Source organism: Myotis nattereri (genome assembly GCF_964212035.1).
Source record: "Myotis nattereri genome assembly, chromosome: 3".
Taxonomy (NCBI): Eukaryota; Metazoa; Chordata; class Mammalia; order Chiroptera; family Vespertilionidae; genus Myotis; species Myotis nattereri.
Window position 1 is genome coordinate 184,534,337 of NC_138077.1, and position 26,689 is coordinate 184,561,025.

The window sequence follows — 26,689 nt, forward strand, 5'->3', positions numbered from 1 at the left end:
GCCTTCTGGATCTTTTCCTCTGGAGGGCCAACAAGCACCACAAGCTCATCATTCCTCCCCACATCCTGAAGCTTGCTCTGCCTTGTGCTGGGCACCACCTTTCACCCGTGACTCAAGCCAGAAGCCAGGAGTCACCCTCAGCTCCTCCCTGTTTCCACCCACTCCCGCTAGTCACCATGTTCTAGCAGCCACGGCCCCTCATAAGGAGGGCTCAGATCTATTCCTCCTGCCCCTCTCTGGTGCAGGCCACAGCCCTGGCGGTGTGGCTGTTGTACAGCCTCCCATGTTCTCCCTTTCTCCAGTCTTTGCGTTCCCCTTTCCTTCTCCACTCTCTGTCCAGAGGTGTTTTCAAAAGCAAACCTGACCGGACACCCCTGCTTGAAACCCTCTAAGAAGGCATTGTGGATGTTTGTTAAATGCAACCCCATTCCTGGCATTCCAGCCAGTGAACCTGTGGCTGTTCATTAACATGCGTGGTGCCGGTTCTAGACAAACTTTGTGCCAGAAGATTCTGAGGACACCAAGCTGGGATAGGGAGGCAGAGCAGGATATCCATGTATGGAGGGGCCACTGGACTGTAAGCCAAGCCTCCTTGGATCACCTTGAGACACCCCATCTTTGGATGGAAATGGGCCCACTGCACTGCCGTGTGCACACCCACACCCATGCAATTGGGGAAGCAGGGACGAGGCGTAAAGTCTGAGTGTCAGCCCTAGAAGACCTGTCCTGCAGGAGAAAGGGCTGCCCAGGAGATCCTGTGAGCAGCAGTCTGGTGGCTTCTGGCCAGGGAAGCTGTGGAGGGGTTTCTAGCTCATGCTCTGGCTTCTGGGGACCCTCCACCTCTGAGACTTTGCCCCTGTCTGCTGGCTCCTTCTTTCTTGGTGTCTATGGAGCTGGACTCTAAGCATCTCTGGCTTCCCCTAGTCCCAGGGCATAGGGTGCTAGGAGACCCAGCATGACCTTGGCCCCAGGCCTCGACAGGCACTTGGGTCATTCTCAGTTTCTGAGCTGGGGCCCGATGAACTCCATGTGATTTTGAGGGTTGAGGCTCGGGGGTCCAGAGCCCCAGATTGGACCTTGACACCTGAGGGTGTCCTTCCTTTGTCCTCCACAGCCCAGCTGTGTTCCCCCACTCATCTCCCTGTGATGGGTGCAAGTGGGCCAGATGTATGTGGAGAGACTTCTGACCAAGCCCAGATCTTGTTCCAGGGAAGCTCCACCCAGATCCCAGGAACCACATCTGGGGCCAAGAGGAAGAGCTGAACCGAGCCAGGTCAGGGGGCTGGGTGGAGAAGCCCGGGGCCTGGGAACCTTCGGCCCTCTGTCTTGAACCCCACAGGAGAGGGTGGATTTAGAGAGCTACTGTGCAGCACCGGGCAGGCGTAGAGGGACAGAAGCCAGGACTGTGACTTAGGACTGTGTCCCAGGACTGGGTCTGGGCTGAGTAGGGACAGGTGAGAGGAGAACAGGAAATAGGCTAGGCTCTGCGGGAGGGGTAGCTTTGACCTTTCCCTGGCCTCTGGGGTTTACCCCACTCTCCCCCAGCCAACCAGCAAATTTCTTAATCCTCCTGTCTGCCTTCCAAAGGGCCCCACCCAATGGGCTCATTCAGGGCAGAAGCAATAATGTGTCACTCTCTTCCCAGAGCCCAGCCTTCCCGCCAGGAAGGGGGAGCTGATGTAAAAACTCTGGGGAGGCCTTGGGCTTGGAGGTGAGGTCCCGACTCTCCCCACATCCCCTGGTCTGTAGACCCACTTCCTTAGCCAGACTCTGAAAGGTGACCTCACATGCCAGCTCCCGCGGGCTGGGCACCCGCCAGGGAGGCCAGGCCTGGCAGCTCATTACCATGGGAGGGAGGGCAGTTTCTCTGCACTTCCCTCCTCCTCCCACTTGTCTTCTTCCTTACCAGCTCCTCTCCTCCAGGGCCAGACTGCAGGCTACGCTCTGGCTGATCTCAGCACACACCCACAGACCTCACAGATTCCGGGAGCCCAGGGGAGGCCTGGGAGCCACCTGCAGCCATGTCAGCCCTCAGCCTGCTCATTCTGGGCCTGCTCTCCGCAGTGCCACCCGCCAGCTGTCAACAAGGTGAGCACAGGACTGGCCCGCGGTGGCTGTGGTGCCGAGGGCTGGGCTGGGTGCTGGTACCAGGTGTGGATGAGGGGTGTCTTCTGGCCTCTGTCACCACCCTTGACACCTGCAGCTCCGACAGGGGAGCAGAGACTGGAGTCATGGAGGAACCTCCAAAGGCCGAGAACTCGGAGCCAGATTTCTGCCTGAGACTCTTTTCCATGAGTGAGAAGTGCAGGCAACAGGGGAAATGCCAGGTCTAGGATCAGGGAGAGGAGTTGAGACGCAAGCTCTAGGAGCAGGAATGTCCCTAGAGATGGCTGGGTCCTGGGAGCAGGGTTTGGGCTGAGCCACTTGTGCCAGGGGAGGGGCCGAGCTGTCACTTGTGCCCATGGCTTTGGCAGAAGCCCTCATTTTAGTTTCCTGGCCTTGGTAGGGGACAGTGCTCCAGTGTGGCCCCCCCCACCTACCTGGGTTCTTTGCCCAGCTCTGCCTCTGTCTTGCTGTGTGGCCTTGAGCAAATCACTACCCCTCTCTGAGACTCAGCTTTCTCATCCATAATATGAGGACAATAAAGCTGCCCTGCCTACCTCCCACTGTGGCTGCCGTGTCAGGGGCGTGGAAGAGCTTGGCACCAGTGAGGTGCCACACCCCAAGATCTGGTGTCTGCCCTGCACTGTGAGGCTACATCTGCAGCCTAAGCCTGGACTCTTCTCTCCTACCGCAGGCTCTGCCCCTTGCTCTGCCTCACCTCAGAGACACATGGTGTGTCTGGAGGGAGTTGGCTGCAGAGTTCAGAGGAAGCAAGGAGGGCCCCCCCGCCCCCCCAAGGGCTTGAGCCCTAACTCCCAATCCTTGAGCAACCCCTAACCCGAGGAAACAATGTGTCTAAACCATTGCTTCTAGGGGAAACAACGACTCCAAAACATTGCTTTTTGGCAAGTATGAAACTCAGGGTAACCACACTGTGAATCTTCTGTTACCCAAGGAGAGAAGCAAGATCTGACCTGGCCATAGGCCAGAGAGTTCCCAAACCCCGCCTCCCTCCCAGCACCTGCCGGCTCAGAGGAAGCTGAGAAGAGGCAGGGCCTTCACTCCTGCAGGAGGCGTTAGGGTAGACTTAAGGAAGGACTTTCGAGTGAGATTGAGTCAGAGTGAGCTTTTTGATGCCCAGCCTGGCGCCTCAAAATAGAGGATGGCCCTAGGATGCTGGTGTTTGGGGCTGGAGGCAGGACCCTCTGAAGCCTCCTGCTAGCCTCTGTCCCCTCCTGAGACCTCTCCCTGCTGATGTGTGCATGTCCTCTGTGGGGCCAGGCTCCTCAGGCTCACGGGGCACAGTGCTGCCCAGGCAGTTAAGAGCCCTTTGGGGCTGCCAGTCGCTGAGGACAGAGACTTCCGAGAAACCTTGAAGGTTGGAGGTGATGTCAAGGGTTAAACATAACCCTTAATGGTCAGAAAGCAGAGATGTGCATGGGCAGGGCCTCACCCCCTGAGCACGGAGCTGGAGGAGCTGAAAGGGTCAGGTTTTAAAGCTTCCTTCCTGGCCCCGAAGACCCAGAGGAGAGCCCCTCTGTCTTGCGTTCTGTCCCACTCCCCACTCTCTCTGGGCACCTGGGCACCCATAGCTGAGCAGCAAGCCTGTCTCTCATTCCCATGCCCCACCCAGCATTAGGAACCCTCCTGCTACAGAACAGGATCTTCCAGATGCCAGCCCGGTCTGTCAGCACTGGGCTGCCCAGCCTGCTGGGAGCCAGGGAGGAGGGTTGCCACCCCTGGGTGGCAGGCCTAGGCTGGCTGTCCAGGGGGCTGCCCTTTGGTCCCTGTGGCCCAGACACTCCCTATGGGGCCCTGCAGGTAGCCCATGATGAGGGGGCTCTGGGCCGCCTGGACCTCAGACACAGTATTATGAGGCCTGTTCCCTCCTCAGTTCCTCATTCCTTCTTTGAACTCCTGTCTTCCTTCCTCCAAACCTCCATTTCTTTCTTCAGCTCAGTGGAGTGTCCAATGGGTCCTCCTTCCCATCCCTGCCACCCAGAAGGTCTCCTCTGGCCCTGGCAGCTGACTGATGACCTCTAGCACAGGCCCCAGCCCTTGGGGTGGAAGGTCCTCCCCCTACTCTGTACTCACAGCCCCACTGTGGCCAGATCACTGCAGCATCCCTCCTCCCCTCCTCCAGGCCTGGGGAACCTGCAGCCCTGGATGCAGGGCCTGATCGCCATGGCCGTGTTCCTGGTCCTCGTTGCAATCGCCTTTGCTGTCAACCACTTCTGGTGCCAAGAAGAGCCGTGAGTGCTTCCTGGAGACCCTGGGGACCCTGGGGGCTGGACCACCAGGGTGGCCCCAGGACCATGGCTACTGCTCCAGTAGAAACCCAGGGTCCAGTCCTCTCATGGTGTAAAAGGCCCGACGTCTTGGGCTACAGCACCAGCTCACTGGCTCCCAGACCTGCCTGCGAGGCCCCACTGCTCACTCACTGGGAGGGTGGGGAAATGGCTCCTCTTCTCAGAGTCTATCTGTATAGTTGACACAGCTGCCCAGCCCACGATGGGGGCTGTGAAACCTCTGGAAAGGAAGGCTCTGTCCTTCCCTGGGGTCAGCTGCCATGCCACACGCGGGGGTACAGAGGGGCAGTGAGACAGGCACCCCTGTGCTCACAGGCTCCCCATTGGCAGGGGAGGCAGATCTGAAAGCAGCCGGCAGAGGTGCAAGTACTGCCCCTAAGGGGAGAGCAGAGTGCGGTGCAGGCCTGACCCATCTGGAGAGCAGGGGTGGTCCAAGAAGGCCTCCACTGCACCTTTACCCCAAAGCCAGTCTCAGGATAGGGTGGCCTGGAATGGAGACTGGAGGCAGGGAAGAGTGCCCTGGGGTCCTGAGGTAAGGGCAGGGCACCGAGGTAGAGGGGCTGGGCTGAAATCTGGCCCACTGAGCATTTGCCCACCCTGGGTGCAAGGCTACAGCTGCCCCAGCTCTCACCCACATGGTCTGGGGCCGCGGTGCAAGGAGTAGCCCTGCACAGCCCACTGAGCAGCACAAGATCTCATGGGTGGAGAGAGGAATAGAGCGGTCCAAGATAGGCCAGTGATGAAGGCATGGGCCCAGGCCAAGCAGGCCCCTGCACAGCAATGTGCTGAACCGTGGGCTTCTCCCCAGTGCGGTGGGGATCTAGTGCAAGTTTGCAAGTGGTTCTGGTTGCCCTCAGTGGGCATGTGCAAGGAGAGCAATGCGGAGGCTGGGCATGAGGTCAGGGGAGAGTCTGGATGATGGAGGTGACAAGGGGATGCAGAGAGGCGACATGTCTAGACTGTCTGCTGCCTAGGAATCAGACCCCCTGGGATGGAGGGATGGAGACAGCAGCAGGCAAGAGGGAGGAAGGACAGGGAAACATTTAGGCTTCTGACAAGACCACTCCTGAGACACAGAACACAAAAGCAGAGCTGGGCAACTGCTGAGTTTAATTTGGGACACAGTAAGTCTGAGCAGCCTGTGGAATGTCCAAGGCAAGATGAGCAGCAGTAAGGGTCCCTGGGGCCCTCAGGAAATCAGTTTCCGGGGAGGTGGGACAGAGACCACACTCAGGGGGTTTAATCCTACATAATAAAAGGCTAATATGCAATTCAACTGAATGGTGGAATGACCGGTCGCTATGATGCGCACTGACCACCAGGGGGCAGATGCTCAATGCAGGAACTGCCCCCTGGTGGTCAGTGCACTCCCACAAGGGGAGCACCGCTTAGCCAGAAGCCGGGCTTGTGGCTGGTGAGCGCAGAGGTGGTAGTAGGAGACTCTCTTGCCTCTGCGGCAGTGCTAAGGATGTCCAACCCCTGGCTTAGGGGAGCGGGCCTAAGCTGTTAGTCAGACACTCCCGAAGGGCTCCCAGACTGCGAGAGGGAGCAGGACAGGCTGAGGGATCCCCCACCCCTGAGTTGCATGAATTTTGTGCACCGGGCCTCTAGTCTTAAATAAGGGGCCAGGAGCTTTGCCCTTTCTCCACTGACCTCAGCTCTGTCTTCAGTGGCTGGTGACCACGGTGCTCTCGCTGCCTGGGAAAGTCTTGTGGACATCTTGAGCAGACCCTGAATCCTGCGGGGTCTGCTCTGGGGCTGAGCTGAGCCAGAAGAACAGCAAAGGGAGGCTGCCAGTCTTGGGCTGGGACCTGTGGCTCCCACCGTAGAGCAGGCAGAAGGTGTGAGGGTCCATGGAGTGGGGCCAGAATCAGGTGCTGCCCGGGGCCCCACAGGAGAGAGGGGCTTCTGCTAAGGGGCAGCAGCCTCTGCCCTTGGACTTGTGAGAACCAGAGCCCAGACAAGGCCTTACTGGACTTGGGGAGAAGGAGGTATAAGAAGGGTGGGTTCCAGAGAGCTCTCCTGATGAATCCTGTCTCCAGGGAGCCCGTGAACATGGCCGTGACTGTTGGCAACAAGGAAGATGGGATTCTGGCAGGAACGGAAGGGAAGTATTCCTCGATGGCGGCCAGCTTCAGGTGAGGTGCTCCAGGGGCTGGGACATCAGGACCAGATGCTTCTGCCGGAGCTGGAGGGGAGGATGGGACGCCGGTGGGGCAGGGCTCAGTGAGGAGAGAGGGTGCATGAGGGGACTGGTGAGCAACGGGGGCTTGATGAGGACCGCAGGTCCTCCATGGGGACAGGAAGCCTTAGTTTGGGGAGAGGAAGGGGATAGGGACTTGGTGGGGGAAGGGGCTCAGTGAGTGGATTGGGACTCAGGAAGGATGCAGTGGGGAAAGGGACTCTAAAGAGAGGAGTGGGGGGACTCTGTGTGGGAAGAGAGCTCAGTGGGGAGGTGGTCTCATTAGGGGGCTCAGTGGGGCCTGTGTGGAGGGGCTCAGTGGAGGGGGTTCAGGGAGGTGGTAATGAGAGACCTCCAGTGTCAGGTGCACAAGACCAGATGTGGTCAGGGGAACCCCTTCTGGGACTCAAAAGTCTCCTCTGAAAGATGCTGTTCTCACAAGTGCAGGATGGGGCAGGGAGAAGGCGATAGGAGGGAAGGTATACTGACCCCTGTCACCCTCTTTCAGGTCCAATGAGCATGAGAACGCCTATGAGAATGTCCGGGAGGAGGAGGGCAAGGTCCGGAGCACCCCCATGTGACCCCACTTGCCGTTGGCCCCCAGCGCTGATCCTGGGTGCCTGGAATCAATGCCATGCCTCTGAGCAGGAATCTACAGTAACAGGCCGACTTCTCCACCACACCCCACCCCACCCTCCTTTGAATCCTCCTTCGGAACTCAGATTGTGCCTGGGATGGGACTCTGCTGTGACTCTGAGGTCTCCTGGGGGGTCTCCCACTCAATTCAATTCAGGAGACCCTTCTGAAGGAGACAGTCAGCTCAGCACCTCCCATCCTGCCTACATTTCCTCCCCTCACTGTGGAAATGGCCTTATTTCTGTGAATAAAACCTTTTTGTACTTCGGAAGCTCCCAGGGCTCAGAAACAGCCCCTCAGGCAGCCCCTACCATGCGTTTTGCATCGTGACAATCAGTACCAACGCTGCTCTCCAGGTGGCATTGGAGGGTTACCCAGGAAGCCCTCTTTGGGAGGCCCCGTGGGGCCAGGGAGCTCACCACTCCACCCTTATTCCAAGCAGCACAACCCCCTCCCGCTGGCTCCATGCTGCCTGGCACTGTGGTGGGTTCACTTATATCTCACCCATTCAGCTCCACCTGCCCTCCACAAGCCTCTCTGGGTGGGCTTCCTGCGTGGGAAAGAGTCTTGGACTAGGGACTTAGGAAGTGCAGATTTGAGTGCCCGCTGCTCCACCAACTTGCTGTGTGACTTCGGGAAGAGTCACCATCCTCTCTGAACTCAGCTTCCCCTCTGTGGCTGGTTTGGCCAGTCTCACCACAGAACCAGTCCTGGGGTGGGGATAGGGGTGGGGGTGGAGCCAGGCTCCCCATGAGAGTGAAGCAGGAAGGAGAGAGAGGAGGCATGACTTAGCTGCTGGCTGACCTTGCAGGCCCCTCACTTCTGTGACTGTCATTGTTATGGGAACAGCCTCTGTCTCTCTGTCTGGGGTGACAACCAGAGTCAGACTCACCCGGGAGCACCCCCAGATGCAGAGGAGTGGGGCTGCAAGGTAGGAGGCAGACCACTTGTCCCCAAGATCTCCCTCTGCCAACTGTCCCAGCCTGTCACAGCGTCTTCACTTCACCGTTTGTAGCCATGCCTCTGCTGTTCCAAGGCTTCACTCAAATGCCCTGGGCGACCCATCTGAAGTCCGGACCATCCCTTCTCTCCTCACTGGGTCTGCAGCCTGCAGCGATGGGAAGACCGGACAGAAGGGTGGCAGGGTCTTTGCCCCAGGCTTGCCCTTCCTTGCTGTGTGCACTTGGGCAAATCTCCTCTCCTCCCTGAGCTTCAGCTCAGTGAACTGTGGCAGTAGCTCTTGTGATTGATTAAGTGATGATTAAGATGATTTTCAAGATCACTTCCCTCATGCTCAGAGCATCATGAGCAGAAATCCTGCTTGGGAATTGTACTTCAAGCAGCCACCCCCTGGGCAATGCCTCCTCACCCACCCCTGCTAGTTTCAACTCTGCATATTCCTTTCTTTTCTTGGCCCAAACAAGGTTCCTCTTCCGTTAGGAAGTCTTCCTGGATTAGACCAGAGGGCAGAGCTCTGGGACTGAAGGAAAGAGGGAGGTTCCTAACGGCAGAATACCTCTTCCTCCTCTCCAGCCTCAGGTCTGAGCTTTGGCTGCCTGGATCCGACCCTCCTTGCATGACCCTACATTTCCTGCCACTGCTGCCCCCAAGGTGTCCCAAGGGTGGGGTGGGGTGGGTTTGAGTCCGGCCCCCCAGGCCTGCTAGGGCCCAGAGGCAGAGCCACCACCCCTCTGCAGCAAGTGAAGCCTGCGCCTCTCACCTGTTAGGTTTTACCAGGTGGGATGGGCTCGCAGGGGCCCTGCCCAGGTTCCTGGGCCTCCTCAGCCCCTCCCCATGCTGGCAGGCCCAGGATGGTGGGAACTCTGGGGGTCCTTGCAGGTGCTGGGCTGGCACTGACCTTTCTACTACCCCCCCCCCCCCTTGTTCCTGCCCTGACAGGGGGCAGGGGACAAGGGGCTGTCGGCCCCAGAACTGCTGGAGCCCCCAATCCTTATCGCTAGTTCCCACCTGCCCGACTGGCCAGATGAGGGAGGGAAAGGAGGTTGGGCTCGGGCCAGGGCGGCGCTTAATGACCCTCCGGGGGCCTAATCTCCGACAGGCAGCCGCTGAGCGGCTCAGGCCGGCTCCTGGAGGAGGCTGATAACGTACCAGCTGGGCCCCCCACCATCTATCCGGGCGGCACAGCCCGTCCCGAGGGGGCGGCGCTCACGGGTCTGGGGCGGGAGCCCGTGGGCTGGGGCGGAGGGGATTCCAGGCTCCGGAGTGACAGATGAGGGGGCGGGCCGGAGCCGCGGAGCGGTGGGGTGGGCGCGCAGGAACCCCCAAATGGCCGGTGCTGCTTTACGCCTTCCCGCCTCCTTCCCACTCTTTCCTCCCGGTTTAGGACCTCTCCACCCGAACCGGCTCTCCCAGCCTTTATCGATCTCCGATCTCCATCACCGTTTCTGTCTCTTTCTGGGTGCGTCTCTTGGCCTTTGTTCGTATCTTCATCCCTTGCCTCTGCCCGGTCTCCTCTGCTCCCTCCACCTGAGCTCAGCGCTCACCGTCCCCTCTCCCATTGCATCCTTTCTTTATTTCCAGCTGGTTCTCCCCATTGCTCCCCGCTACCCCCACCCTCCGCACAGGCCCAAGCTGCCCTGATGTGACCCGTGGAGGGGAAAGTCCCTCATGGAGTCTCCCTTCCTTGTGCCGCATCATCCCCCGCCCCCCCCCCCCAGCCCCCCTTCCACTTGCTCTCCGGGCAGAACGCTCAAATTGCGCACACCCTGGCTCTAGGGCCAGCGGGGTCTCTCTCTCATTCTTGCTCCTCCTACTTCCTGGAATAGGACTTGCACCTCTCTTTTTCTTCCCCTACCTAACACAGGTGGATTTCACAGGGTTACAGAGTAGATTACGCCCAAATTCAGGCCCTGCAGGCTCCACCCAGGAACTGCAGCTCTAAGGTAGATTGCAGCACAGCTTACTTCAATTAGACTTGAGGAGGAACTTCCGGCCTGGAGTTCTATCTTGAGTGTCACCTGTTACATATAGGCCAGAGCGCCAGGCCATCGAGATGATTTCCAAGATTACTTCACTCATGCTCAGGGTGTAATGAGCAGAAGTACTACTTGCTGATTGTGCTTCCAGGAGCCATCAGATCTGGACTACTGCTGGGCAGTCTCCTCGGGCCCAGGGTAGAGGTGAGGTGTGGGGTGCAGAGTGTCACTGGGAGGGGATGTGACCCAAGTCACACACACTCTGCCCTGTCCCCTTGGACCAACCTCACAGGTGAGTCAGATGGCTGGGGCTGTCAGACTTGCTCTGGGACCAGGGCAGGAAGCACCTGCCCCTCCTCCAGATCTGACCAGGGGCCTGGACCCCCCGCCTCCATCCCCACCCCCACCCCTCCTTCCAGTTTTCAGTCCCTGGAAGAACACACAGTGGCCAAGGCTTTGATAGTGAGAGTCTTGCAGACTTGGGTTCAGATTCCAGCTGTGGTCTCACTGCTGGTGGGACCATTCAGGTGCTCCACCCACTTGCCAGCAAACTGGTTCTGTCAAGTCTTCCCGAAGGGCTGCTGAGGGAGGAAGGAGATAATGCATGTTACTGTGGCACCAGGACTTGCCAGACGACCATCTAGGCCCAGCTTAGATGTCACTTCCTCTGGGAAGCTCCTCCCACCCTGAGTTAGGTGCTTGCTCTGGGCTCCCCCAGCCTCCCCCCAACTTGCTGTCTGTTTACTTGTCTTTGTCCAGCTCCAGCCTGATTGCTCTTCAAGGGCAAGAATGGGGTCACTTCCCTCTGTGTGTCACTAGCACCCAGGACAGGGTTGAACTCAGGGGAAGGGAAGCCCTGGGCTTGGTGAAGAGACTCAAAGGAAGGAAGGAACTAAACCTCAGCTATCTGTCCAGCTGTAAATCTGTCCATACCTCTCCATCCCACACAGGTGCATACACACATGGGCACACCCACACACATGCTCTCTCTCTCTCTCTCTCTCTCTCTCTCTCTCTCTTCGTTGAAGGTGCTGGGATTGGTGACAAGCTCTTCTGAACATCATTGTTCCTTCTGGCCTTCAGATTTTTGTTTGTTTGTTCTATTTTGTGTGTGTGTGTGTGTGGGGGGGGGGGGATGGGATGGTTTTGGTCTGCCTGTAACCTTGGCTGCCATCTGGTGGCTGCACACTTCCCAGGAAGAGCAGATTCAGTGTAGCCTTTGAACTTGAGCTTCAGGTGGGGCTCTTCCCCCTTAGGCACTGGGACCAGAGACCCTCCCACGGCTTGTCCCTAGGAACCCCTACAGCAGTGGTTCTCAGCCTTCTGGCCCTTTAAATACAGTTCCTTATGTTGTGACCCCCAACCATAAAATTATTTTTGTTGCTACTTCATAACTGTAATGTTGCTACTGTTATGAATCGTAATGTAAATATCTGATATGCAGGATGGTCTTAGGCGACCCCTGTGAAAGGGTCGTTCGACCACCAAAGGGGTCGTGACCCACAGGTTGAGAACCGCTGCCCTACAGGTTGTGCCAGCTCCTTTCTCCATCTTCCCATGGACTCCAAGGGCAGCTAGGCCTCCAGTGCTCCTCTTGTGGCCCTTTCAGAAATTGCCTGGATGGATGCCCAGTGGCTTCTGCCCTGGGGCATTATTTCAGAGGACACCATGTTTGCTGCAGACCTTAGCCTCCTGGAGAGGCAGGAGAGAGAGAGAGTTATGTCAAAGGGGATGAGTCCCAGTACGGTCCTGAGCAAAGTGGAAGATGATGGAGCCGGGACACTGCTCTAGGTTGTGCAGCCTGTGCTTCCACTCACCAGGCCTTGCAAGCTGGCTTGGGCCTGGGTCAGCCTGCAGGGAAGGTCGCCTTTTTCTGATTCTCACAAAGGCCCAATATGGGCTAGTGACTAGCACTGAGAATGGCAGGTGCCAGAGGGCACGCAGGAATGTGTGTGGGTGGCCGCATTTATGGGCACATGGCACTTAGGAGCTGTGTGGCAGCTACCGGCGACGGAGGAGGGCAATGGGTTCTCAGTTCAGGCCTGAAGCTCAGGTGAGCAGTTAGTAACTGAGCCAGGGATTTTGCCCTCAAGTGGGAGGTTTAGAGCCCAGGTCTGGGTCAGGCAGCCCGATTCAGCCGCCTTGACACTTAGTATCTGTGACCTTGGGTAGGTCAACTCCACCCCAGAGTTCTGGCTTACTCATCTGTAAATTGGGGCAGTAAATGGGGGCTATCTAAGAAGAGATGTCGTGACAATTAAAAGAAACTGCATATAAAATACGTAGAATAGTGTACTGGCAGGGTGGCTCAGTTGGTTGGAGCTTTGTCCTGTACACCAAAAGGCTGTGGGTTTGATTCCCAGTCAGGGAACATACCTAGATTGCAGGTTTGTTCCCTGGCTGGAGCACATATAGGAAGCAACCAATCTCTCTCTCTCTCTCTCTCTCTCTCTCTCTCTCTCCCCTACCCTCTCTCAAGAAAAAAAAAAAACCCACAAAAAAACACACACACACACTCAATAAAAACATGTCCTTGGGTGAGGATTAAAAAAATACATAGAATAGGGCCTAGCACAGATAGCGCTCAATAAATATTAGCGATTTATTTTTATTATTATTACATGGATGCAAGACCACAGTGTGTAAGAGCTAGCAAAATCCTTAAGCCCAGCCCATTTTGCACTATGGAACCTGCAGACTTGGATGGGATGGCACTTGCCCAAGTCATGTTGCAAGTCAGGGTGAGAGGCAGGCTAGAGGCTCTGCATGGCTGGAGGGGACAGAATATGCTGGGCCCAGCTGCTCTCTTGGACCTCTGAGGCAACACCACAATGGGGCTGGTTGCACGGGTTCGTTCTGCACTGCTGAGGCCGGTACAGTCTGTACATGGACTTTGCAAATGAATAACTGGGCTGTAAACCAGTTCCAGCTGTAAACTTGGGGGTGTGGGATGAGGGTGGTGAAGACAGGTATTGGAAAAGTGGGGAAAGGGTCAGGGAGGAGAGGGAACTCCGGTGGGCAGAGAAAGCTGATGGAAGAATCTCCCATGCCCTAAGAGCTAATGTCCCAAAACAAGGGACTTCCCCCACACCCAAGCACAGTGATCGTGATTTTCACACGAAGCTGAAGGCTTCCGTAAGGCTTGTAGGATGGTTTTTGACCGAACCCCCATTCTGATCCGATCAGGTTGTGTAACTGGACCCATTGTCTTGAGGAGAAAATGAGGGAGGGAGGGAGGGAGGGAGGGAGGGAGGGAGGGAGAGAGAGAGAGAGAGAGAGAGAGAGAGAGAGAGAGAGAAATGGGAGCTGAAGAAGAAAACAGAATGCTTACCATCGCAGCCCTTACAGTCCCCTTGGAAAGCTGCATCTGGGAAAGCGGAGAGAGGCCCCTTCAGGAGTCTAAGAGAAGTGGTCGGCATTTGCTGTTTCTGCCTCCGTCCTTCCCACTCACTCCTCCATGTCTTTCACGCCCAACACTCTGCAGAGACTTCTCTCACCACGGGCACTACTGGTATAGTCCCGTCTTCTGGTTACAAGATACAATGTCTTACTTGCTCCCCTGCTCTCAACATTATAGGCTAGGAGCCATTTTTCTTGAGGAGCTGCTCCTGGTCACCTGCCCTCAGCCCCCCAGGCTCCCACGTTGGTCATGGTGCTGCTCTCTGGACAACACTGTGAACTCCGGATTCGGTGAGACACAGACCTCATCTGCCCTGTGTGTCCAGCACAAGCTGAAAAAACAGGAGGTCCCCAGTCAATGCTTGTTCAAAGAATGACCTGGGGACCTGACCCACTTCATTATTATAGTACTTCCTTTGAAGTATCAACTTCCAAATTCGTGGCTTCAGCCCCATCCCCTCCAGGACACTGTTGCCTTGTTCTCAACTCCTCAAGCACCTCAAGTCCAAAATAGAATTCTTGGTCTCTCACCAACCTAAGCCCTTGTTCCTGTTAGTGGCATCTGCACCCATCCACCCAGGCCAGGGATGGATTCACACTGAGTGCCCCTCCCTTACCCCTACCACCAGCTCCCCTGCTTCCCGTCTCCATCTTGCTGGGGTTATTTTGTTTTCACTCTTGTTGAACACTCACACCACCCCCGATCCTGCCACTAGAGAGACCTTTCCCAAACACAGCCAACCAGGATCAGCCCTGCACACCTCCAGGCCAGTGCAGCTTAGCGGCTGTGGACATGGGCCTGAAACCAGACTGCCCAGGGCAAATCGCAGCCTGCCAACTTTTCAGTGCCTGAATATGAAAACAAGGGTGAAATTATGGCTACCGTATAGGTTTGTGGTGACGAGTAAATGAGTTAAATACGTATAGAAAGCATTTAGTAAATGTTCAGTGAGGGTTAAAACAGCCATCATTATCTTCCTTTCAGCTTTGCCTGCACTATCTAGAGTTGCCACTAGATGGCCACACTGGAGGCTTCTGCGACTCCGCATACTCTCCCGCCCCTCCTCCCCTCCCAGGCTGTTTCACATCTCAGGGTTCATGTTCAGGACTCATGCTTTTTCATTCTGCGTCCTCGCCTCCTTCAGGATGATTCTCTGGCACCTCTTTCCCTACCACACTCACAGGGTGGACTCTGTCTGTGAGCTCCTGGAGGGTGGGGCATCCCCAGGCGTCTGGCGTAGTCCCAGCATAGAACAAGTGCTTGGTGTTTTTGAATGAATTAATACGCATCGACCAGTTAACTTCTCTGGGTCTCAGTTTTATTTTCCTTAAATGAACATTTAAAAGAGAATCTACTTCATATTTTTGGTGAGATTCCAATGTAAAGACCTGGCATCCTGCAGATCCAGGGCCACCATGCACAGCCACCTGTCTGCCAACCACAGCCCATTACCATTGCCCACCAGCTATTGCCTACCCTAGGCTCACTCCTATCACCTGGCCCAGCTGAGAATATTAAAAATGTTTACTTCTTCCCAAAGGTCCTTCTTTACCAAGTAAGGCCTGGAATTAGTCTGCAAGTCGGCCAGCTGCGCTGGGTGGTTGACAGATCAGCTGAGCCCACTGGGCTCCCATTTACCTGGAAAGCACAACCGCAGTCTCTTGCCCTGCAGCCCCACCATCTCCTGAATGACTGATCCTCTCCCCATCCACTTCAGTGCCTGTCTGGGGTCGGGTTGAAGGGCTGATTCCTGGCCACTCCCCATGGTTCTCAGTATTCTGACACTGCCTCTATCTGAATGGCCCTAGTTCCTAACCCTTTCTATTAAATCTCTCAAGTAATGACTCTTTATTTTTTATTTTTTTTATTTTTAAAATATATTTTATTGATTTTTTACAGAGAGGAAGGGAGAGAGAGAGAGTTAGAAACATCGATAGGAGAGAAACATCGATCAGCCGCCTCCTGCACATCTCCCACTGGGGATGTGCCCGAAACCCAGGTACATGCCCTTGATCGGAATTGAACCCGGGACCTTTCAGTCCGCAGGCTGATGCTCTATCCACTGAGCCAAACCGGTTTCGGCAAGTAATGACTCTTCATTAGGACAGATTCCCAGGAGTGTAATGTCTCCATCAAAGAAGATAAGCCTTTCTGAGGGTCTTGTAATGTACATGCTCACTATTGGTTTCCTAAGGGTTGAATACTTTTACATTTACTCCGTTACACCACAGCGTAAGTAGCGAGGGGGGCAGTGGATTCCAGTTTGCTTTGAGGCCAAACACTTTCTAAAAGTTTGCTTACGAAATGTATGGCTCTATTTTTTTGCCAAAAGTTTGTCACCATTCTTTATCTCCGCCCCCGGCCCCCCCTCCCCTCCCTATTGCTTGCAATATCTTGAATAGCAACCAGGTGGCAGAGTTTACACAGTCCCTGGAAAGATGGATGCTGGTCCGGCAACCTGCCTTTTCCTGTGCAGAGCGGGGATTCTGTCCAGGTTGGGGGTCTGAGTGGAGTGGCTATTGATGAGATCCCTGGGGAGGTGTGAGGGTGACCTTAGTAGAGAGAGCCCTGGCTGGAAGTCAGTTTTTTTGGGATTCTAGAACTGGCCCTGCCCTGCATCACGTTTAGCTTCCATTTACTTCTTGAGGACTTCCTGTATGCTACATATTATCCAACCACAACAGAGGAAGCCTCCATCACCAGGGTTTGTGTCTTAGGCAACCGGTTGGTTTATGGAGGTCTCAGGCAACGCAAAGCCCAAGAAAAAGCTGTGTGCTCATGGGCCACCGGACAATAGTTATTAAAATGGAAGTTCGGATGGCTGATTTGTAAACCAGGTCATTGTGATGCAGGAAAGTGTGTTGACCAAGGTGGATGAGTTTAGTCTTGTTAAATTTTGCCTCCAGGAGGGATCTGGAGATGTTGGAAGAGAAGAGGTGGAACAGCATGCTCATGGATGAAATAGCTCCTGGTGAATGAGTTTACTTTTTGTCTTTTAGTAACCGAACTGTCCAACTGGGCACTGCCCTGGTGACTGAAGGCACACTTCATAATGGTGTCCAGAGTCATTAGGAAAGGTGTTTGAAGAATTTCAGTTGTACCATGAGTGGAAAAAATATTTGAGGGCATTTGATTAAATGACAACATAGACATAAAATGGCTGGACTCTTAATTTTCCCCAAGGTAACTAATTATTTGATGAACATATTTTTAGTGTCCAGAGGAGGAGGGTAAGTTTGACCTGTCTTGGTCGCCCAGAGAAGTCTAACCTGTATTTTCACATTCTTGTACTGAAGATTCAATGGGGGGCCCTCATAAACTCGAATCCAGAAATTCTACTTCTAAGATTTATCTAACAAAACATTAAACAAGTTTACAAAGATATTTGTTAAAAATATTCATAGCAGCATTGAGCGTGGCATTATAATGTGGCTTGGTAATAGCTTCCCCAGCTCAGGTCTTTCTCATGGGTTTTCATTGTCTCCTGGGCATCTGTTCTGTTGGGGCCCTCCAGGACCTCCCATTCAATGTGCGCAAAACAGAACTCACCATTAACCTCCCGCTTCCCAGTCCATTTCTCCCTCTTAGACATGTGGCAGGGACACATGGCCTCATCCATGCTCTTTCAAAGTGCCATCATTTTGCTGCTAGGAGGCCCATGAGAAAAAGTAGGGGTAGCTTCCATGATCGTCTTTCAGGTTTCAACTTATATGTCACCTTCTTAAAGAGAATTTTCTAGATAAACCAATTCAAAGTAAGTTCCCCTTGATTACGGTGTAGCTCAGCCCACGCATTTCCTCAGGGCACTTAATATAATTTGTAATGATCTGTCATTCATCTTCCATTTCGGAATACCAGCTCCATGAGGGCAGGGACCATGTCTATTAACCCACTGAATCGCTAATGCTTATCAAAAGATCTGATATGTAGGAAGCACTTAAACATCAAATGAGTGATGAATCTGAAAATCATTACGAAATTGCTGCCGGCTGTGGTGGCTCAGTGGTTGAGCATAGACCTATGAACCAGGAGGTTCATGGTTCGATTCCCAGTCAGGGTACATGCTGGTTGCAGGCTAAATCCCCAGTAGGGGCATGTAGGAAGCAGCCAATCAATGAGTCTCTCTCATCATTGATGTTTCTACCTCTCTCTCCTTCTCCCTTCCTCTCTGAAATCATACAAATATATTTAAAAAAGAAATTCATGTTCAGGCTTCACAAGAGTTGTTAGCACCAGGAAAATATGTAAGGTTATCGTGACAACATTCCAAATGAAGGCTTTGTTAGCTAATACTCAAAGCCCAGAAGCCATGCAGAAAAGTTTATGTTACTTCATGAAAATGTAGAAGTTCTATATGGTAACTGACAACATAAGTATTGTTTAAAAAGGAAAATGAGAAAAATTACAAAAAACAGTTACAGTCAAGGATTATTATCCATAACATATGAAGAACTGATATGAATCAATAAGAAAAAGACAACTTCATAGAAAAAGGAACACAGAAGGTGCACAAATCATAGAGAACAAAACAAAAATGAACACAAATGGCCAATAAGCACGTTTTTAAAACTACAAATAAGTTAAATGTCTATTAATAGGAAAATAGTTAAATAAATAATAGTACATCATGAGCCAGGATTGCGAATGAGATGTATTTTTATTAAGTGATAAAAAGCAAGAACAATATGGATATGATCCCATCTATAAGAATACGTACATACAAGTGTACATATGAAATGTATAGGAAAATGTTTGAAAGAATGCATACCAAACGATTCTGTTTTTAGAAAAAAGCAGCAGGATTTGCCAGGGCAGGGAGGGTTGTGCTATGTGAAATGGATTTTTAGTTTTTATTCTACATGCTTTTTCTAGTGTTGGAAATCTCTTATAGTGAGAATACATTCACGTGTTACTATGTCATTCTGAAAGCTATTTTAAAAAACAACAGAACATGTATGGAAGTCTCTTATCAAACTTCTTGGTATATAGCATTGATAGTAGCCAAAATCAAACAGAAAAGATGGGAAAATCTCTCAAAATCATATAGAAACAGATCTAGGTGACACCCTATGTCCCCTAGGAATGTTTTTGGATAATATGCAGCTCCACAGAGACCGCTATCGCATCTATCCATGACCTTCCCACCATACTTTGATTCCTTTCCATGTAGTAGCAATTTCCTACATTAAGCAATTTGAACCATTAGTAGCAATTTAATTTTAAGTAAAATTTTATAATCATTCTAGCCTGGGCTCTAACATTAGGAAATTTTTTTCAAGGACAAGTAGACCCCATTCTTGGGTTTGAGGAGAACCTTGGGTACAACGACAAGTGGCCTGGTGGGGTCGGGCGCAATCTTGAAGCGGAGCAGAGTCATGGCAATGGCCACCTTTAACTCAGTCATGGCGAAGTGCTGCCCGATGCAGTTCCTGCAGACACCGAGAGAAAAGCAGAGATACCCGAACAAACGTGTTTCTCCTGACTCTGCAGTACAATGCTAGAATAGCAAGTCTGATGCTCCCAGTAAAGCAACATGTTCATTCTAAATGCCATACAAACTTTTGTACTCTGGGTTTACATGGTCTCCTGCGAGAATGTGAGCCAGGAGGCCCCAATGCAAGGGCCTCCCTAACCAAGGTGGCACTTGGCATTGCTCAGAGCTGTTTCTGCTGTGAGGATCTGATGGAAAACATGGTGACTGTCGTTCGTATCACTGTATTTTATAATTGTGATGTGCTAAGACAGTAAGTTACAATTACACAGTGGTGCGTATTTCACACACACAGAAATAAATACACGAGGTGAAGGATGGGGAGGAATCTTTTCACAATGAAGATGTATATGAAGCTGAAAATGTTTTGGCTCAGAGTGTCGGCCTGCGGACTGGAGGGTCCCAGGTTCGATTCCGGTCAGGGGCATGTACCTGGGTTGCGGGCACATCCCATGTAGGAGATGTGCAGGAGGCAGCTAGTCGATGTTTCTCTCTCATCGATGTTTCTAACTCTCTGTCCCTCTCCCTTCCTCTCTGTGGAAAATCAATAAAATATATTAAAAAAAAAGATGTATATGAAATCATCATGATGTCCACTTTAAAGATCTTAGAATTTTATATTTCAGGCATTCATCATAAGGCTAAATAAAAAAAACACCTTTTTCTATTATTACAAAAAAATAAATGCAGCCATTTGCATGGGGGGTGGACTACATTGAGCCTCTGAGCAACTGCTTGCCTCATGGGATAGCTTTCTGAGGCGTGACTACCAAGGATGTGATAGAGAGGGCGCTGTCCTTTGTGAAACTAACTGGCCCTCTCAGGGGTTCAACTAGGCACCAAGATCTCCTCATGATCAAGTGAGAAGATAGGGCTCCATGGAAGAATTTACAGAGCTGAGGGACTAAAGGAAAAATGCTGTCTCCAAGTAAACATTTTTGTATATTTTCAACAGCTTCAACTTGTCTTTACCTTGGTCCAGCTGAGAATGGTAGGAAGGAGTAGCTGTGTCTCTTATCATAATTACCCGGAGAGAACCTCAAGGGGTCAAAGACCTGAAATGAGAGGTCACCCCCAACACTATTAACACATTCTTAAGCTACTACTTAGTACTGGTCAACCAAAATATACTGTGAACCACATATATAATTTCAAATGTTCTAGTAGTCACATTTTTAAAGGGTTAAATGAATTTTAATCATGGAATTTATTTAACAGAAAATATCATTCCAACATCTACCCAATACACATAGTTATTAAGGAAATAGCTCACATTTTTGGGTACATGTTCAAAATCCAGTGTGAATTTTTTCCAGCACATCAGTTTTGACCAACCACATTTCAAGTGCTCAATAGCCTCATGTGCTAATAGCTACCAGGCTGGACAGTGCAACTCTAGACCTCTGACCATGTCTGACTTCCCAACTGACTAATCCGCTACCCAGACTAAGTAAGGGGAAAGCAGAAATGCTATGGCCAGAGGTATGGTTTTCACTTTGGAGGTAAGAGAGCACCTCCTTAGAAGTCAAGTCAAAATGATTGCGTGATCATTGTTACTGGGATATGCAGTCCAACTTCCCATTACATGTAACCGATCTTTAACCCCAGCAGCTTTTGTAAAAGGAAGCATCAGACATGTGTTTAAAGTTTTCAGAACATGGGATGAAGGAACTCAGGTATGCTACACCTCTTCTTTTTGCCTCTCTAGATCCTTTCTCCTCCCTGCTCTGGGCTCTAAGAAGCTGACCCACATGTTGTTCTGTTGGGTTTGGCCAAGAAAATATATTGATAGGAGGCCTGAGGGGTGGGAGGAGAAAGCATTCAGGTTATTAACTTTCTGGGCCCCTACCTGCCAGGTTGTCTAAGGTGGGCTGCATGCTTGACTGACAGCCGCAGCTCCTGTCTGATGGCCTTTTCCAGAAGCTCTCTCTCTCCAGGTTCGTCACCCTCTCTCCCGTGTCTCACCAGGCCAAGAAGTGGTAAGCCCTTTGGCAGTTATTTGCTCCATTTTGCTTTTCTTAAACCCTAACCCACACCTTTATCAAAAGTTCCTTCATAAAACTCTTCTCAAATTGCCCAACTTGAGGGGATACTTGATTTCCTTCCAGAACCCTGATTGTGAATCCAGGAAAAGGGGGCTTTAGTGACCTGTATTACTACTGACCATCGGCACTCGTGCAGATATCTAGGTAAGTGCATGGCAGAGCCTGCTGAGTAAATGGCCACAGCAATTAGAGCAGCCCGTGTGACGTTAGGCCAATTTGTTCATTCAAAGCAAAGATAAGGTAGGAATAGAAGGAAAGGACTGTTTTCCTTTAGTAGGAAAGTTTTACATATTTGGTTTTATGTTTATTTTTGTTTGCTGTATTGTTTTCCACTTCCATGCAGAGCTAACAGAAAGTGAATTGCATGGCATTGGCTCTTTGACGTATTTATGTGGAAGACAGTCATACCTGGGGGTTTTCCCAGATGGCAGGGTTGTGGTGAAGAGCCCAAATATTGAGAGTCACGGTCACTCCTGAGAAAGGGAAGAGATAACAGAAATTGTAGGAGAAATAGTAAGCAGTGGGCTACTGCTCTACCAATCTTCAGTAAGACTTTTCTTCTACAAGGACAAGAGCTAGCTCCTGGCAAGGCTCTGGGCATTGTAGCTGATGCCAGGAGTGAAGGTCCTGTGGGAAGACGACGCTTGGTGGCACCTGAGTCTTCAAAGCAATGATCTACTTAACACATGACTCTATCTTAAAGAGCAATTGGTATCACATCAAAACATGCTTATGCTTTCTGCTGCCTCTGGAAATCACTTATGCAGTGATCCCTCCTTATTCAGGGGACATGTTCTAAGAACCCAAGTGAAACCCTGAAACTGGAGATGGTACAAAACCCTATGATGACGTTTAATTTATAAATTAGGCACAGTAAGATATTAACAATCTACACTAATAAAAGCCAAACATGCAAATTGACCATACCTTTGCTATGCCTTAAGCCATGCCCATCAGCCAATCAGAGCGACTATATGCAAATTAACCCAACCAAGATGGTGGCTGGCAGCCACGGAGCTGGAGCAAGCAGGAGGCTTGGTTGCCCCAGAGATGGAGGAAGCCAAGCTTCCCGCCTGCCCACCCTGGCTGGCTCTGAGCTCCACTCAAAGCTACAAAGTTTCAATTATAGAAGGTAAATAAATCCCAGAATTAAAAAGAAAAAAAGAAAAAAAGGAGAGGCTGGGAGCTTCTGTCGCTGGGGGGATTGGACAGCCTGAAAACAGCCCTCAACCACTCACCGGACTGGCCAGGCACCCCAGTGGGAACACCCCCCCACCCTAAAGGGGTGTGGCCAGCCTGAAAACAGCCCTCAGTCCCTCACCCAGGCTGGACAAACCTCCATGGGGTGAGGGTCCCCACTGGGGCGGCTTGGCCAGCCTGAAAACAGCCATAAGCCCCTCACCTAGGTTGTCCAGGCACCCCAGTGGGGACCCCCACCCTGGAGGGGGTGTGACCAACTGCAAACAGCCATCAGCCCCTCACCCAGGCTGGCCAGGCACCCCAGCAGGATCCCCACCCTGAGCTGGGACACGCTTCAGGGCAAATCAGCCGGCCCCACCCAGGCCTCTATCCTATATAATAAAAGGTAATATGCATATTGACCCTAACAGCAGAACGACTGGGAATTACAGGTCACTATGACACACACTGACCACCAGGGGGCAGACGCTCAATGCAGGAGCTGTCCCCTGGTGGTCAGTGCACTCCCACAGGGGGAGCTCTGCTCAGCCACAAGCTAGGCTGATAGCTGCCAGCATAGCAGTGGTGGCAGGAGCTTCTCCCGCATCCTCAGCAGCACTAAGGACGTCCGACTGCAGTTTAGGTCTGCTCCCTGCTGGTAAGTGGGCATACCCCGAGGCCTGCCAGGCTGCCAGAAGGATGTCTGAGTGCCAGCTTGGGCCCAATCCCCCAGGGAGCGGGCCTAAGCCAGCAGGTGGACATCCTCCAAGGGGTCCCAGACTGCAAGAGGGCATAGGCCGGGCTGAGGACTGCCCCCCCACCCCCCTCGAGTGCACAAATTTTTGTGCACCGGGCCTCTAGTAACTAATAATAAAATAGGACATTTATAATAATATACTGCAATAAAAGTTATGTGAATGCCATCTCTCTTTCAAAAATCTTATTGTACTGCACTCACACTTCTTGTGATGATGTGAGATGACAAAATGCTAAACCTATTCCTGAATCTGTATAAACATCCCTTAGTGGCAGTAAATGGCTGGGTGTCACTCATTTTAGTGGACCCTTTGCTGAAGTCTTTGTAAAGCTCAATGCTCTGGCGCAACACATTGCCATCAAGCAGAACATGATTTCTGTTCATGTCTTCAACCCACAAGTTTAATGCCTTTTCTATCTTAACTAAGTACTTATCACACACTGTGGACATAAGTTTTGCAGTTTGAGGTGTGACAACAAAACTAGCACAAATTTCTTTTTCCTTCTTCACAATTTCACAAATAGAAAATTCATTTTTATAGAAGGATCATAGCAAACTCAGCTTACAAGAACTTTCACCTTTTCTCCTTAAAAAAGCACTTATAGCTGCCCCTTGGAATATCTGAATTGCTGGCATCACTGCTCTTGTGCTTTGGGGCCATTATTAAGCAAAACAAGGGTTTCAGACCCCAGGTAACTGCGGGTACCTGAACCAGGGGAAATGAAAGCATGGATAAACAGGGACTACTGTATATCTATTATGGACTATAAAGCACCAATTGGGGACAGTTTGAGGACATAAGAACAGAGCTGTAATTCCATCATGCAAATCCAATGTGAAGTTTCTGTTGGTGCTGTTCCTATATGGAGGATGGAGAATTTTGACAAATACCCATGTAGTTTGGGAATTCTAAAAAAAAAAGCCACATAGGAGAGAAAATTTAGGACTATTTGGTTACCAGAATTGATTCTTAATCTGTCAACAATGTCACAATAACTGATAGGTTGTTGGCTTATTTCCAAGGGCAAGAATAAATAGAACAATGAAGCAGATACTTGAAGGATGTCTCATGTGAGCTCTCTGCCTCCTACCCACCCTGCTCAGAAACCTGTGTTGTTCTGAAGAGCCCTGGGCTCTGGGCACGGGACCGTTGCATGAGCTCCAGCTCTTCTGGCTGCACACGGGGGTCCCCCAGCGGGTTTTTGGTGACACCAAAAGTATTTGAAAGGGCTTTTATTGATTTTTTTTTCTTCAGGCTGACTATCTACTGAGCCAAACCCGTTAGGGCTTGAAAGGGCTTTTAAACTCCAAAGCACTATAGGATTGTTTGCTAAGACCATGTTCCAAGGGAAAAATGAGATAAAATGTTTGAAGGCTCTATGTAAAATATTAAGTGCTGATCACTTACTTATTAGGGTGATACTGTGATGACACAGAAGCTGAAAGCTTTCCTTGGGCCTTCTAGATAAAGATAATGGTGTTCATTTCCCATGAAGTCTCGCCTGGGTCTCAAACTCAGCCAAACAAAGATTATCTCTAAAACAATGTTCCACAATGGAAGAAAGCCTGGGTTTGGATTCTGATGACACAGGTTCTGGGCATAGTTTTGCTGCAAACGGTTATGTGCCTTTGGGAAAGTTGCTGAAACCCACATCTGATCAAGACAATGCCTCCTGTGCCCCACCTTAAGCCCAGTGTCTTTAGGATTGTCTTTTGACTTCTCCAAGAGTTGAGAAACCTACTGGTCTTTTACTGTGGTCCCTAGGATCCCACAATCTGTAGCTGCTTAAGAAAAGAATGCAAAGACCTGCAGGCAAGGAGCGTCCATCTGGGAAGGTAAGAGGCTGGCTGAGTTGTCTGGAAAAGCTTACGACTGTAGGGCACAATCGGAGAGTCTCCTTGATACACATTGTAGTGTATGTCATCTTGCTCAGATGGTCCCTGTGAATACAAGGGAAGAAGGGAAAGGAACTCAGACTCCACATCCAGTTTGTAAATATTGATTTCTCTTCCTACTTGATGTTTCTTCCTGGTAAATATCATCCTCATGTTAAAGTTATTTTTCCAATTCTTTATGCAACAGAATTTTAAAGTGGAACTCCTTCCCAGCGGATGAAGAACCAAACAGATGCCAAATATCCTCATTACAAAGTGAGGTGCTAAAGTCCTGGAAAAGGATTTGCTAAGTAGATTTCTGAAAACCAGTTTTACAAACCTTAGCTCATTATACAAATCCAGAATGTATAAGGAGCGGCTAAGGATTGAAGAGAAGAGGCTTGAGAGTTTTGATAGAAAAAAAAAATGCTTTCAAGAGAAGTGTTGGAATGCTGGAGTGCCATGGAGAAGTTAAGTCAAAGGGGCTTCAAGAGGATCAGTTAGGTGATCTCATGTGTGCTCTCTGGAGTTTGGGGAGCACAAGATGGATAGAAAAAGCCATGACTCTGAACAGACAGAGGCAATGGAGAGCTACAGGAACAAAGCAAGAATGCTCCCATGTGTCCTGTGGGCCAATGAACTGGTCAGAGGGAGAGCTCTGGGACCAGCTTGAGGGGAACTCTAAGGACAAGAATTCCCTTGCTCCACCCTTGCAAAGTCCCTGTGAGGGAATCTCCAAGAAATCCACAGGGGCAACTATTGAGAACAAAAGGAAGTATTTGAATATCTACCAAGCTCAGAGGGCAAGATCACAACAGTACCAGCCGCTTTCTCCCTATGCTCTCGCCCTTCTGGGCCCATTTCTAGAAGGGCCAGAAACAGCAGGGGAGGGGAAGAGCTGGTGAATAAGAGGAAGCCAACCATAAGCCCCTTACCCATCACTGGCTTCCAGACCAAAAGAAGTACTGAGCTGGGTAGAGAGAGGGTGATGCTCCTAGTGAACAGGAAATTTAAGTTTTTAATATTCCACTGGGCCAGACAGCTTAATTATTGGAATGAGAATGCTCTTTTGATTTAAGTCAATCAGAATATGTGAGGTTCACTCCTGATTTCACACCGAAATAACCTGCCCCACATAGCAAGTTTCAAGAGTTGGCAGGAGAAGAACAAAGTTTTTGTTGTTGTTATTTTGTTTATTAAATATATTTTTATTGATTTCAGAGAAGAAGAGAGAGAGGGAGAGAGGGAGAGAAACATCAATTGAGAAAGAATCATTGATTGGCTGCCTCATGCACGCCCCCCACCAGGAATGAACCCTGCAACCTAGCATGTGCCCTGACCAGGAATTGAACCGTGACCTCCTGGTTCATAAGTTGACGCTCAACCACTGAGCCACGCTGGTCGGGCAAGAGCAAAGTTTTTCATTTGCACCCTCGCTAGTCAGGTTGGTTTAATAAAATAATTGCATATAGTATTTAGTCTATTTGCTCTATTGTATTTCTATTTGCTTTTCTGATTACTTATTTTGAATGCAGGCTTTGATCATTTTGTAATGTGAAATCTTAATTTTGAACACTTTCTTCCTTGAGCCCAGAATAAAAAGATTCATGTGCTCAGTCTGGAACTTGGCATAATTAAGAAAACAATGCTGTCCATCATAGTCCTGGTGTATAAAGAAGAGAGGAATTTTAACCCAAAGCAGAAATGGGCTAAGAAGCCAGATAAAAACATTGAACAAATTTTCAGCTTTCCAGAAACTTCTTTTTGTAGTATGAC

The 26,689-nt window shown here is 51.0% G+C and overlaps 2 protein-coding genes across 2 annotated transcripts in view; one reads left to right on the top strand and one right to left on the bottom strand.

Annotated features, from left to right (window-relative positions):
* The first annotated feature begins 1,908 nt into the window (after window positions 1-1,908).
* PDZK1IP1 (PDZK1 interacting protein 1) lies at window positions 1,909-7,499 on the top strand. Its single transcript, XM_081087705.1, has 4 exons — window positions 1,909-2,088; window positions 4,247-4,355; window positions 6,455-6,550; window positions 7,103-7,499. Exons 1-4 carry the CDS (start codon window positions 2,022-2,024, stop codon window positions 7,173-7,175), a joined length of 345 nt encoding a protein of 114 aa, XP_080943831.1. The 5' UTR covers window positions 1,909-2,021; the 3' UTR covers window positions 7,176-7,499.
* A 10,707-nt stretch (window positions 7,500-18,206) lies between these two features.
* Window positions 18,207-26,689, bottom strand: part of CYP4X1 (cytochrome P450 family 4 subfamily X member 1) — a 42,542-nt gene continuing 34,059 nt past the window's right edge. Inside the window, exons 9-12 of the mRNA XM_081085775.1 lie at window positions 24,846-24,979; window positions 21,511-21,575; window positions 20,030-20,112; window positions 18,207-18,995 (exon numbers count right to left, since the gene is read on the bottom strand). Of these exons, the coding sequence (XP_080941901.1) occupies window positions 18,827-18,995; window positions 20,030-20,112; window positions 21,511-21,575; window positions 24,846-24,979 (451 nt within the window). The 3' untranslated portion in view covers window positions 18,207-18,826. The remainder of the gene's footprint in view (window positions 18,996-20,029; window positions 20,113-21,510; window positions 21,576-24,845; window positions 24,980-26,689) is intronic.